General features: G+C 42.4%; 1 protein-coding gene across 1 annotated transcript in view; it reads left to right on the forward strand.

The window, feature by feature from the left end:
- LOC120989269 (prostaglandin reductase 1-like) overlaps positions 1–14,024 on the forward strand; it is a 38,885-nt gene extending 24,861 nt beyond the window's left edge. The window contains exons 6-9 of the mRNA XM_040417261.1: positions 1,698–1,853; positions 6,246–6,351; positions 9,664–9,782; positions 13,852–14,024. Coding sequence (XP_040273195.1) covers positions 1,698–1,853; positions 6,246–6,351; positions 9,664–9,782; positions 13,852–13,965 — 495 coding nt within the window. The 3' untranslated portion in view covers positions 13,966–14,024. The remainder of the gene's footprint in view (positions 1–1,697; positions 1,854–6,245; positions 6,352–9,663; positions 9,783–13,851) is intronic.

The following is a 14,024-nucleotide window of genomic DNA, read 5'->3' on the forward strand; positions in this document are numbered from 1 at the left end:
GACCACATATGGGGTGTTTCTGTAAACTACAGAATCAGGGCCATAAATATTGAGTTTTGTTTGGCTGTTAACCCTTGCTTTGTTACTGGAAAAAATTGATTAAAATGGAAAATTTGACAAACAAAAAAAACGAAATCCTGAAATCTCTATTTGCCATTAACTCTTGTGGAACACCTAAAGGGTTAACGATGTTTGTAAAATCAGTTTTAAATACCTTGAGGGGTGTAGTTTCTAGAATGGGGTCATTTTTGGGTGGTTTCTATTATGTAAGCCTCGCAAAGTGACTTAAGACCTGTACTAGTCCTTAAAAAGTTTTTTATTTTTTTATTTCTAAGTCTTTTTTTTAAACTTCTAAGCCTTGTAACATCCCCAAAAAATAAAATGGCATTCCCAAAATGATCCAAACATGACGTAGACATATGGGGAATATAAAGTAATAACTATTTTTGGAGGTATTACTATGTTTTATAGAACTAGAGAAATTGAAACTGCCTCTGAGAATCAGACTGTGCGCAGGCGCGATGCGATCCCGGCAGGTGAGGGTGCCGGGCGCATGCGCTGAAGATGGCCGGGGACACTAGTAGTCGCCCAGCGAAGTGAATATTGATGAGCTGGGCGGCGCTTCAAACGGCAGTTGTGGCGAGGCTGGCTGGGCGCAAGTGGAGATGAAACGCCGCCCCTTGGGCAGATTGAAGACGATTCAAGCAGGTTATAAAACTTCAGATTACTGTAGTTATAAGGTGGACAGGGGGGATACTTAGATGATTCTAATACACTTTATAAGACCTGTACTGTCATATATATACCTAAATATGCTTTTTGGGCCTGTCAGTGTCCCTTTAAGGTGAAAATGAGCCCGGTCCATAAGGGGTTAAGGGCTTATATTGAGCAGAACCATAAATAATCGAAATTACATCCGAAAGAAAATAACAAAGGTACCATTAGAATCATGTATAGGTGTTCTACAGAGCCATGTAAGTGCTGTATAAGCCCATATAGTGGTGACAGACTCCCTTTAAGGTGTACATAAACCTTTCTATATATTTCATTAAAAAACTATTGTAAATGTCCTAAAATAATTTTTTTCTAATATACTATCATACATTTATATAATTTTATATAAATTTTATAAATTTTATATATATTTTTAAAGTTTTCCCGGGGAAATAGGCACCTGAAGTTCAGGTGCCGTTTTCCCGGGGAAATAGGCACCTGAAGTTCAGGTGCCTATTGCACTTAAGAATCTGTACTCCCGTACACCTGTGCCGATATGGTAAGCAGGCAGAGCAAGCGCGGGGAAGGAGTTCACATAAGACTTTGCTCCTCTGCTTGTGCCCGCTCCACTAAAGCTTGAGATAGCCTACTATCTATGCAAGGCTTTGGGAAAGCAGAGCTGGTGCAGATAGGAGCAGCAATGCTTCAGCCTGTACAGCGTTCAGTGCGGCACAGGGGAGTCTGTACTCCAATAAACAGCAGTGTTTGAGAATGCGGATTCTAAAGGGCAATAGGCACCTGAATTTCAGATGCCAATATTGAAAGGAAAATGCTAAAAGATTAAGTATATTAGAAAAATTTATTTTATGACATTTACAATAGTATTTAAATAAAGTATACAGAAAGGAAGAGGTACACTTTAAGCTTATTAAATACAAAAAAATGGTTAATGTTGTCAACTGAAATCTGCTGTTTTATCTTAGGGTTGTAAGGTGGTTGGCTCTGCTGGCTCCGATGACAAGGTTCAGTTTCTGAAAGACATCGGCTTTGATGAAGCTTTCAACTATAAGACAGTGGGCTCACTGGAAGAGGCGTTAAAAAAAGCATCTCCTGAGGGTTATGACTGTTTCTTTGAGAATGTAAGATCATTATAATTTTTATTATTAGTTAAAGGAGTTTTCCAGTGCCAAATAATGTTGCGTGGATGTTTTGTGAGTCAATAAGGCCTCATGCACACGACCGGTTTTTTTTGCGGTCCGCAAAACGGATTTCCGTTGTTCCGTGATCCGTGACCGTTTTTTCTTCTGTGGGTCTTCCTTGATTTTTGGAGGATCCACGAACATGAAAAGTGAAAAAAAAAACTAAGTCAAGTTTTCATTGAAAATGATAGGAAAATCGGACACGGATCACGGACACGGATCACGGACGCGGATGACTATCTTGTGTGCATCCGTGATTTTTCACGGACCCATTGACTTGAATGGGTCCGTGAACCGTTGTCCGTGAAAAAAATAGGACAGGTCATATTTTTTTCACGGACTGGAAAAACGGATAACGGACGCGGACGCCAAACGGTGCATTTTCCGATTTTTCCACGGACCCATTGAAAGTCAATGGGTCTGCGAAAAAAAACGGAAAACGGAACAACGGCCGCGGATGCACACAACGGTCGTGTGCATGAGGCCTAAAACTAACTAATGTGAATTGAAATCTCCAGTAATGTCTCAGTCGAAGACCATCTCATAGTCCCAGAACATCCATTTCTGCACTTGCTCCCGACAAATACAGAGAGCTTCTTTCCACTCTTTGTGTTGGAGGTTGGTGGTCCATCTCAGTTCCTTAGATAAGCTAGCACCCTTCTTCTCTGTTTCAGCATCAGCTGTGATGAAAAAGTGGAGCGTAGTGAAGGTTCCAGGACCAAGAGAAGGGGTCTGAAATCGAAATATCACTACAGATTTCATAAATGTATATTTGTAAAACATCCAATTTATGATGCTGGACAAACCCTTTGGATTTTTGGAACCACTGCTATGCTTCTCCTAGCACAAGGTTCCTGCCAAAATTGAGTCTTAGGCCTCCTGCACACGAACGTGTGTGCCTCGTGGCCGTGCTGCAGCCCACAAAATGCGGGCCGCAATGTACAAACAACGACCGTGGGGCAGCCGCAGCAGATCGAGGACCCATTCACTTTAATGGGTCTGCGATCCGGCCGTTCCGCAAAAAGATAGGACATGTTATATCTTTTTGCGGAACGGAAGTACTGGATGAAACCCCACCGAAGCACTCCAAAGTGCTTCCGTTGTGTTCCACTGCTTCCGTTCCGCACCATTCCGCATCTCCGGATTTGCGGACCCATTGAAGTGAATGGGTTTGCATCCGTGATGCAGAATGCACACGGAATGGTGCCTGTGTATTGCGGATCCGCAAATGCGGTCCACAGTACGGCAATGGGCAGCACACAGGAGGCCTTAACATCTTTCATTTTCTTTCATTCCTGCCTTAACACCCCTCTGTACCCTTACTACAGACTGCTAACAGTTCATTCATAACTGTAGTAGAAATAATAAAGGAATGGAAAAACAGAGCTATAAGATCAGATGCTCCAGAATTGTTATTACACAGGGAATGCATAAAGCTATTAAAAGAGGAATGTCCAGGAGTGGTGACTGGTCCTCTTTAAAGTGGACCTGTGATATCCACTATAAAAGAACCCCAAAGTCACGCATTGTCCTGCTATGCTAATTAACATATAAATAACTATATATGTAAACTACCAAGTGTTAAAAGATCTAGCTCCTTAGCCACTGTCACTCAGTCTAATCATTGTGGACATGGTCCGACTAGCTTCTCTAGTGACATCCAACATTATTTGCAAAATATAAAATTTACTTTCTAATTTCAATTCAAATTGTGGTGGAAGGTGATAGAAGGACAACAGGGGAGGGGACAAAAATTATGGCAACAAGATCCATTGGCACTTAAAGGGACTCTGTCACCACTTTCTAACCCCCCCTTTTAAAAGTATTGTTATCTCCATGGCGCCCCTGTGATTACAAAGGTGTTGTTAGAAGATAAATTCGCCGTCTCCTTTTGATAAAAAGAGCTTTTATCTAACCTGTCAATCTTCTTGATAAGGTGCCCAGGGCGTTTCTGTTGGTCTCAAGCTGCCGCCCGCCGCCGCCGCTGTTGGTGCCCAGCTCCTCCCCTGATGCTTTCAGCGCCGCCTGAATGTAATGAAATACGCCTCCGGCTCTCGCTCAGTGCCCCCTCCTCCTTTTCAAAGATCCCGCGCGTGCGCACAGGCCTGTGCCTGATGCGCCCGTGCGGACATTTACAATCAGCCTCATTGAGCGAAGTGCGCATGCTGCAGTGCTCGTCTGATGAGGAGGTTGAGCGAAGTGCGCGCATGCGCACTTCGCTCAATGAGGCTGATTGTAAATGTCCGCACGGGCGCATCAGGCACAGGCCTGTGCGCACGCGCGGGATCTTTGAAAAGGAGGAGGGGGCACTGAGCGAGAGCCGGAGGCGTATTTCATTACATTCAGGCGGCGCTGAAAGCATCAGGGGAGGAGCTGGGCACCAACAGCGGCGGCGGCGGGCGGCAGCTTGAGACCAACAGAAACGCCCTGGGCACCTTATCAAGAAGATTGACAGGTTAGATAAAAGCTCTTTTTATCAAAAGGAGACGGCGAATTTATCTTCTAACAACACCTTTGTAATCACAGGGGCGCCATGGAGATAACAATACTTTTAAAAGGGGGGGTTAGAAAGTGGTGACAGAGTCCCTTTAAGGAAGACAGATCTTCTTTACAATGTATTTTGTAAAATGTATTATTGCACTATAAAGAAATGTACTTGACTTGGCAAAAGTCTATAGTGATTACTTGGAAATGTTAACAAATGAGCCTTACCGACTTATGCCATGTTAGGCCAGTATTTGGTCAGTGATTTCCATCAGTTATTGTAAACCAAAACCATCTGCAGGTCTAGATTTTAGTAAGGCTTTTGACACTGTCCCACATAGAAGACTTATCAATAAACTGCAGTCATTGAGCATGGACTCCCATATTGTTGAGTGGATTAGGCAGTGGCTGAGTGACAGACAGCAGAGGGTGGTAGTCAATGGAGAACATTCAAAACAAGGTCATGTTACCAGTGGGGTTCCACAGGGATCTGTACTGGGACCAATTTTGTTTAATATCTTCATAAGTGATATTGCAAAAGGCCTCGATGGTAAGGTTTGTCTTTTTGCTGATGACACAAAGATATGTAACAGGGTTGATGTTCCTGGAGGGAAACGCCAAATGGAAAAGGATTTAGGAAAACTAGAAGAATGGTCAGAACTCTGGCAACTGAAATTTAATGTGGATAAGTGCAAGATAATGCACCTGGGGCGTAAAAACCCAAGGGCAGAATATAGAATATTTGACACAGTCCTGACCTCAGTATCTGAGGAAAGGGATTTAGGAGTAATTATTTCAGAAGACTTAAAGGTGGGAAGACAATGTAATAGAGCAGCACGAAATGCCAGCAGAATGCTTGGATGTATAGGGAGAGGTATAAGCAGTAGAAAGAGTGAAGTGCTTATGCCGCTGTACAGAACACTGGTGAGACCTCACTTGGAGTATTGTGCGCAGTACTGGAGGCCATATCTCCAGAAGGATATAGATACTCTAGAGAGAGTTCAGAGAAGAGCTACTAAACTAGTACATGGATTGCAGGATAAAACTTACCAGGAAAGGTTAAAGGACCTTAACATGTATAGCTTGGAAGAAAGAAGAGACAGAGGGGATATGATAGAAACTTTTAAATACATAAAGGGAATCAACTCGGTAAAGGAGGAGAGCATATTTAAAAGAAGAAAAACTACCACAAGAGGACAGTTTTAAATTAGAGGGGCAAAGGTTTAAAAGTAATATAAGGAAGTATTACTTTACTGAGAGAATAGTGGATGCATGGAATAGCCTTCCTGCAGAAGTGGTAGCTGCAAATACAGTAAAGGGGTTTAAGCATGCATGGGATAGGCATAAGGCCATCCTTCATATAAGATAGGGCCAGGGACTATTCATAGGATTCAGATATATTGGGCAGACTAGATGGGCCAAATGGTTCTTATCTGCCGACACATTCTATGTTTCTATGTTTTTATGTCACAAACACAGAAACTGCAAATCTTTCCATTATAGCGTATCTCTGAGTAGGCTCCACTTCTGGTTTTGGCTCACAATTACTAAAAGAAATCGCTGACCAAAACACTGCCATGTGAATTAGGCTACATGCACACGACCGTGCTGTTTTTTGCGGTCCACAAACCGTGGATCAGCAAAAAACGGAAGCCGCCCGTGTGCCTTCCGCAATTTGCAAAACGGACAAGAATAGGACATGCTATAATTTTTTTGCGGGGCCTCGGAATGGAGCAACGGATGTGGACAGCAAAAACTGCGGCTCGGATGCGGACCCAGAAAACGGTCGTGTGCATGATGACTTAAGTCTTACTGAAGACCTTGTGTCTGTGCCTATCTGTAATTTAGGTTGGAGGACATTTTGCAGACGTGGCCTTACTTCAGATGAGAAAATATGGAAGAATTGCTGCTTGTGGAGCTATTGCCCTGTACAATGATACAACACCTAGAAAAGGTAATTGTTCTGATTGTAAGTATTACATGTACATACCTTGTAAAAAAGGTTGCCGCCTGGTTATATAACTTCAATAATTTGTTACCTGAAGTTCAGAAACTCGACAAATATACAGAAAGTTAAATGTTCCTTTAGGTTGCTTACACATATGGCTAGCTCAAGTCAGAATAATGCAGTGAAAAAGTCGTGAATTTTTGCGCAATCGCTTAAACTACGAAAAAAATTTAGCAACTTTTATTGGCTCTGCACTATGCTCGCCAGTTTTCTGAAAGTTTTCTTATGTAAATGAATCTCTAGACCGATTTACTATTGCGACAATTTAAAAAGTCGCAAAAAAATTTGCAAAATTTGATCAGTGATTTCCATAAGTTAGGCCTCTTGCACACGAACGTGTGCTGGCCGTGCCCGTGCTGCGGAGTGCAAATTGCGGTACGCAATGCAAGTGCACCGACCGTGGGCCAGCTGCATGCGAATCGCGGACCCATTAACTTGAATGGGGTCCGCGATCCGTCCGTTCCGCAAAAAGATAGAAAAAGTTCTGCAACATTGCGGACCCATTCAAGTGAATGGGTCTGCATCCGTGATGCGGAATGCACACGGCCGGTGCCCCGTGTATTGCGGACCCGCCATATGCGGGCCTCAATATTGCCACATGGGAGAACACGACCGTGTGAAAGAGGCCTTATTGTGAGCCAAAACAATGAGTGAAGCCTACACAGAAATAAGGTATAATGGAAAGATTTGTACCTGTCCTGTGTTTTTAGCCTGCACCAGAATTTGGCTCACAGATAAAACACTGACCAAACACTGAATGCGTGACAGCCGTCTTATGGTACAGTATATTGCAATTGTTCCACAAATCACTATAAAATGGGTCTTAAGTATAAAGGAAAAAGAGGCCTTGCTGTACCATTTGGTGTTAGATCTGTACTGTGAATTTTTATGATTCTTCTACAATATCATTCCTAAATTGTTTTCCTTCTTGTAGGATTGGGGGATTTATGCACTGTTACAGTAGTACAAACCTTAGAACATCTTTCTCTGCAATATCCAGAGAATGATAAAAAATGGAGTATTCCTTGCTGCCATGTTATTAGCATTGTCATCTTTCCAAAAATATGAGTGGGCTATATATAACCCTGAAATATGAAGCATTCATAGTTTCCCGTTGATTTGCCTGGATGAGTTACTGCGGTAGGCGGGCTTAGATGTGTTTTGATCAAAATACACTGCTCAAAAAAATAAAGGGAACACTTAAAAAACACAATGGAACTCCAAGTCAATCACACTTCTGTGAAATCAAACTGTCCACTTAGGAAGCAACACTGAGTGACAATCAATTTCACATGCTGTTGTGCAAATGGTATAGACAACAGGTGGAAATTATAGGCAATTAGCAAGACCCCCCCAATAAAGAAGTGGTTCTGCAGGTGGTAACCACAGACCACTTCTCAGTTCCTATGCTTCCTGGCTGATGTTTTGGTCACTTTTGAATGCTGGCGGTGCTTTCACTCTAGTGGTAGCATGAGACGGAGTCTACAACCCACACAAGTGGCTCAGGTAGTGCAGCTTATCCAGGATGGCACATCAATGCGAGCTGTGGCAAGAAGGTTTGCTGTGTCTGTCAGCGTAGTGTCCAGAGCATGGAGGCGCTACCAGTAGACAGGCCAGTACATCAGTAGACGTGGAGGAGGCCGTAGGAGGGCAACAACCCAGCAGCAGGACTGCTACCTCCGCCTTTGTGCAAGGAGGAACAGGAGGAGCACTGCCAGAGCCCTGCAAAATGACCTCCAGCAGGCCACAAATGTGCATGTGTCTGCTCAAACGGTCAAAAACAGACTCCATGAGGGTGATATGAGGGCCCGACGTCCACAAGTGGGGGTTGGGCTTACAGCCCAACACCGTGCAGGACGTTTGGCATTTGCCAGAGAACACCAAGATTGGCAAATTCGCCACTGGCGCCCTGTGCTCTTCACAGATGAAAGCAGGTTCACACTGAGCACATGTGACAGACGTGACAGAGTCTGGAGACACCGTGGAGAACGTTCTGCTGCCTGCAACATCCTCCAGCATGACCGGTTTGGCATTGGGCAGTAATGGTGTGGGGTGGTATTTCTTTGGAGGGCCGCACAGCCCTCCATGTGCTCGCCAGAGGTAGCCTGACTGCCATTAGGTACCGAGATGAGATCCTCAGACCCCTTGTGAGACCATATGCTGGTGCGGTTGGCCCTGGGTTCCTCCTAATGCAAGACAATGCTAGACCTCATGTGGCTGGAGTGTGTCAGCAGTTCCTGCAAGACGAAGGCATTGATGCTATGGACTGTCCCGCCCGTTCCCCAGACCTGAATCCAATTGAGCACATCTGGGACATCATGTCTCGCTCTATCCACCAACGTCACGTTGCACCACAGACTGTCCAGGATTTGGCAGATGCTTTAGTCCAGGTCTGGGAGGAGATCCCTCAGGAGACCGTCCGCCACCTCATCAGGAGCATGCACAGGCATTGTAGGGAGGTCATACAGGCACGTGGAGGCCACACACACACTACTGAGCCTCATTTTGACTTGTTTTAAGGACATTACATCAAAGTTGGATCAGCCTGTAGTGTGTTTTTCCACTTTAATTTTGAATGTGACTCCAAATCCAGACCTCCATGGGTTGAAAAATTTGATTTCCATTTTTTTATTTTTGTGTGATTTTGTTGTCAGCACCTTCAACTATGTAAAGAACAAAGTATTTCAGAAGAATATTTAATTAACTCAGATCTAGGATGTGTTATTTTTGTGTTCCCTTTATTTTTTTGAGCAGTGTATATTGACTAAGTGTCTCAGATATTATCATATCAGAGTGAGGACTTTGTCCAAGTATAATGTTTGCATCTACTTTACTAAGTGCATTATTATCTTATTTCTGTGGTTTCCTGGATGAGTTACTGCACCAAATGTGCTGAGTGCTGGAACATGAGTCCCTACTATCACTGACTTGTCTTAAGAGAGGAAACCCCTTTTAAATGCTGTTTAGTATAAGGTCAGATAGCAGATACCAGGAGCAACATTCTTCCGATATCCCTTCAAATTTGATTTAATTTTTATAACAAAATGGGAAAGAGTTGTCAAAACTGGTGCAAAGGAAAACTGACTTAGTTGCCAATAGCAACCAATCAGATTGAACCTTTCATTTTCCAAAGGAGCTCTGAAAATGATAAGTGGAGTCTGATTTGTTGCTATGTTGCTATTTCGATAAAACTCCCCCAGTGTGTTTAAGAATTGTATGGAGGGATGTATGAACTAATATAGCATTGATTTGCTGCAGGAGAATATGTCCACCTTCCTCTAATCTTTCAAGAACTGCGAATGGAAGGCTTTACGGTTCAACGCTGGAGAAACAGATATAATGAGGGTTTGAAGAAACTGATGGAATGGGTTGTTGAGGTAAAATATTTATTTTCATCACTTTAAAATCTTTTTTTTTTTGCAATTGTAAAAGGCACATGAAATCCCTGCAGCTTTGTATTACAGAGCCATAGGCAGTCATTGGCATAGGCATCATATGTGGGGTTCTAAGAAATCATACAGAGAAGTATAGCAAAGCGCATAGCCTTCTTAGGCCCCTTTCACACGGGCGAGATTTCCGCGCGGGTGCAATGCGTGAGGTGAACGCATTGCACCCGCACTGAATCCGGACCCATTCATTTCTATGGGGCTGTGCACATGAGCAGTAGTGCGTTTTTCACGTAACGCAGGCCCCATGGAAATGAACGGGGTTGCGTGAAAATCGCAAGCATCCGCAAGCAAGTGCGGATGCGGTGCGATGTTCGCGCATGGTTGCTAGGTGACGATCGGCATGGTTATAAGGGAAAATAATAGCATTCTGAATACAGAATCCATAGTACAATAGGGCTGGAGGGGTTAAAAAAAAATATATATAATTTAATTTAACTCACCTTAATCCACTTGTTCGCGCAGCCGGCATCTCTTCTGTCTTGTTCTGTGAGGAATAGGACCTTTGATGATGTCACTACGTTCATCACATGGTCCGTCACATGATCCATCACCATGGTGAAAGATCATGTGATGGACCATGTGATGATCGCAGCGACGTCATCAAAGGTCCTTTTCCTCACAGAACAAGACAGAAAAGGTGAGTTAAATTTTTATTTTATTTTTTTTAACCCCTCCAGCCCTATTGTACTATACATTCTGTATTCAGAATGCTAATATTTTCCCTTATAACCATGTTATAAGGGGAAATAATACAATCTACACAACCTTGAACCCAAACCTGAACTTCTATGAAGAAGTTCGGGTCTGGGTACCACAGTCAGTTTTTTATCACGCGCGTGCAAAACACATTGCACACGCGCAATAAAAATTGAACAACGGAACGCAATCGCAGTCAAAACTGACTGCAATTGGGTACCTACTCGCGTGAATTTGCCGCAACGCATCCGGACCTTATCCTGACACGCTCGTGTGAAAGAGGCCTCTGTTGCAATCAGGTGCAATTATTTAAAGCCAACGTTTTCTATTGTGTGAGAAAAATTCTATTCTAAAACAATGTCATAACATATTCACTGTTTAGAAAATAATAGTTTTTATTTTATTTTTTTTATTAATAAAGAATTTATATTATACTAGACATAGGCCCTGAATTATCATGCCTTCTCTCCAGAATTCTAGCTTTAAAAAGTAGCATAATGGGGCTCTTGCGAATTTCTGGGTTAACTTGCCACAAAAATTGTGCAACTCTTTGCATTATTACACCACTCACACCAATTTTGAAATTTGGGTGGGAAAGTGGGTGTGGTAAGCTATGTTAATGAGTTTTACTTGAGATTTATCACTGAGACTTTTTTAAAAAGTCGCAAAAAAAAATCTCATTCCATTAGGAAAAGTGGAGTAGCTTTTCTAGACAAAAGCGTTAAAGTATAAGGGCTCATGCACATGGCCATTGCCCGGCCATAGCCACATTGCGGCCCGCATACAGATGATCCGCAATACACGGGCATCGGCCGTGTGCACCTCGCACCATAGATCGCGAACCCATTCACTTGAATGGGTCCGCAATCACGGAGATGCGGAACGGAGGCATGGATCGGACCACCACGGAAGCACTACGGAATGCTTCCATGGTGTTTCTGGCCGTGCCTCCGCACCACAAAAAAGTTGTGCATGCACTACTTTTTTGCGATGCGGACCGTATGATGCGGATCGCGGACCACAGTCAAGTGAATGGGTTCGTGATCCGCATGCGTCTGCTCCACGGTCGTGCCCTGTGCATTGCAGACCGCAATTTGCGGTCCGCAGCATAGGCCCTGCCGGCACAATGTCGTGGGCATGAGCCCTAAGGGTCCATTCACATGACCGTATACGTTTTGTGGTCTAAAAATTGCAGATTCACAAAACATGGATACTGGCTGTGCACGTCCCTCATTTTGTGGTCCCACACATTCCGCAAAACAAACAAGAATAGGACATGTTCTATCTTTTTTGCAAGGCCGCACAATCATCTTTGAGGATCCGCTAAAATGAATGGAAAGGCGGAACTGATGAGGACTGAAAATGCAGTCATGTGAATGACCCCTAAGATAAGTTTATCACACAACATGCAACATTTGATATATGTGGCACAACGTACGCAAATCCAGACTCAAGCAAAACTGACTTCAAATATTCCCCTCATGATAAATTCCCCCCATAGTATCAATAACAGGTGGTTAATGTCAGTTAAGTAGTTTTAAGGGCTTGCACACACTGGAATGGAGCCATTTGGGAGTGTATGAAGTCTGCCATAGTATGGACCAATATAACAACCATGTGCTGCCCTAATGGGTCTCCATGTATACTAAGATATTCTCCCCAGAAGTGGAGACAATAATGCATTCCACAAATGTTTTTTTTTTTCTGTTGGATTCATACAGAATCTGACAAGGGAAACCTTTTTATGCCTCAAAATGAAAACCTATTATTAGGAGTCAAAATGTGGCTGTGTGTATAAGCTCTTAGCATGTACAGATGTTTCCTTCCTTAACTTTTCTCTTGGCTCGAGAAGATTTTGTGAGATGATCAGCTTTAAAAAAAGAAAACCTTCTACTTTGTCACGTGTTGTGAGTAATGCAAATGTTTTTTTGTTTCACTAGTTTTTATTTATTTTCTTTTGTTTCCAACAAACACTATACATTACAGTTTGATTTGTTACAGTGTTGAGCAGAGTACTGTTATAATCAAACAGTCATAATACAACTATTTTTCATTAGACTACGATATAGAAACCGTTTTATTGATGCTAGAAGTCTACTTCCTATGACAGAAAAATATTATATGGTGTATGTAAAGTATAGAAAAAATAATAATGTGATAGATAAGGATAGAAATGAAATAAAACGAAAGATAGATAAAGAAGAAAACTTAGATAACCTGTTTAGGTCCCTTATGTAAAAAGTGCGTCACAACCTGAATCAGCTGTCTAATAATGAGAGGTACCTCGAGGAGAGCCAAGCTGTATTGTTGCTTCTGGCATTCATTTTCTCAAAGCTACAATTAATATTCATCTTCCTCAGTATTTGAGAAATATGAGAGGTTGAAGAAGATTTCCAGTTTTGCACAATACGTTGGAGAAAGGCTGTTAAATTGTGGCAGTTCTTTTGGAAGTGGAATAACAACTATCAATATCAAGTCTCAATAGGAAGGTGCCTGGGTTGAATTGAATTTTAATCTTAAGTGTAGAGTAGATTAAATGTGCTATTTTTTCCCCAAAAACTCGTAATAATTGGACATTCCCAAAATATATGTAAAAGGGTACCGGACTTTATTGCAACATAAGTGGAGCGAGTCTCTATATATTTTAGAGAGCCTATATGGTGTGTGTACAGGCTCGGACTGGCCCACAGGGGTACAGGGGAATCCCCCGGTGGGCCCCTGAGCAAGGTGGGCCCCTAGTCTCCCACCCCCTGCACAAGTTGAACATAACACAGTAGACTTACTGGATTTCATACATATATTCAATGTACAGCACATCAACCAGCCGATGTTCATATAAAAAACTTGTTAAATTATTTATTATATTTGAATGTATCCGTATGGTGGGCCCCCAAATAAATTTTACTGGTGGGCCCTAGGTACCTCAGTCCGACACTGTGTGTGTAATACCATCTGAAGATACGTTTGGAGTAAGCCTCATGATGGTCAGCGCATGATGTTCTCCGTATTGAAGTTAGATAAGCTTTTTCCATTTTGTCATAGGGATATTTATGTTCAATTCTCTCTGCCATTTTCGAATATGGGCTATATGTGAATCCAAATAGGGTTCTACTAGCTGTAAGTAAAAGGTTTTTATCCCTTTCCAAAATGTTTTATTTTTTTAAAGCTCGTCCTCTCACATGTGACAGAGTACTACTAGTTGATGATGTATATACTGTGGCTTTGTATTATGTAATAAAATACTATTAAGGTAACTTAGATTATAGTAGTCATCAAGAATTTACTGATTTTTTTTTCACAGGGTAAACTAAAGTACCATGAGCACATTACCAGGGGATTTGACAACATGCCCGCTGCGTTTATTGGGATGCTTAAAGGGGACAACACTGGAAAGGCCATCATAACTGCTAAATAACCATTTCACGTGACTTGATTTCTTTTGAAAGTTAATAAAATAAAAGGTTTGAATCATAA

This window comes from Bufo bufo, chromosome 2 (genome assembly GCF_905171765.1).
Source record: "Bufo bufo chromosome 2, aBufBuf1.1, whole genome shotgun sequence".
Classification (NCBI taxonomy): domain Eukaryota; kingdom Metazoa; phylum Chordata; class Amphibia; order Anura; family Bufonidae; genus Bufo; species Bufo bufo.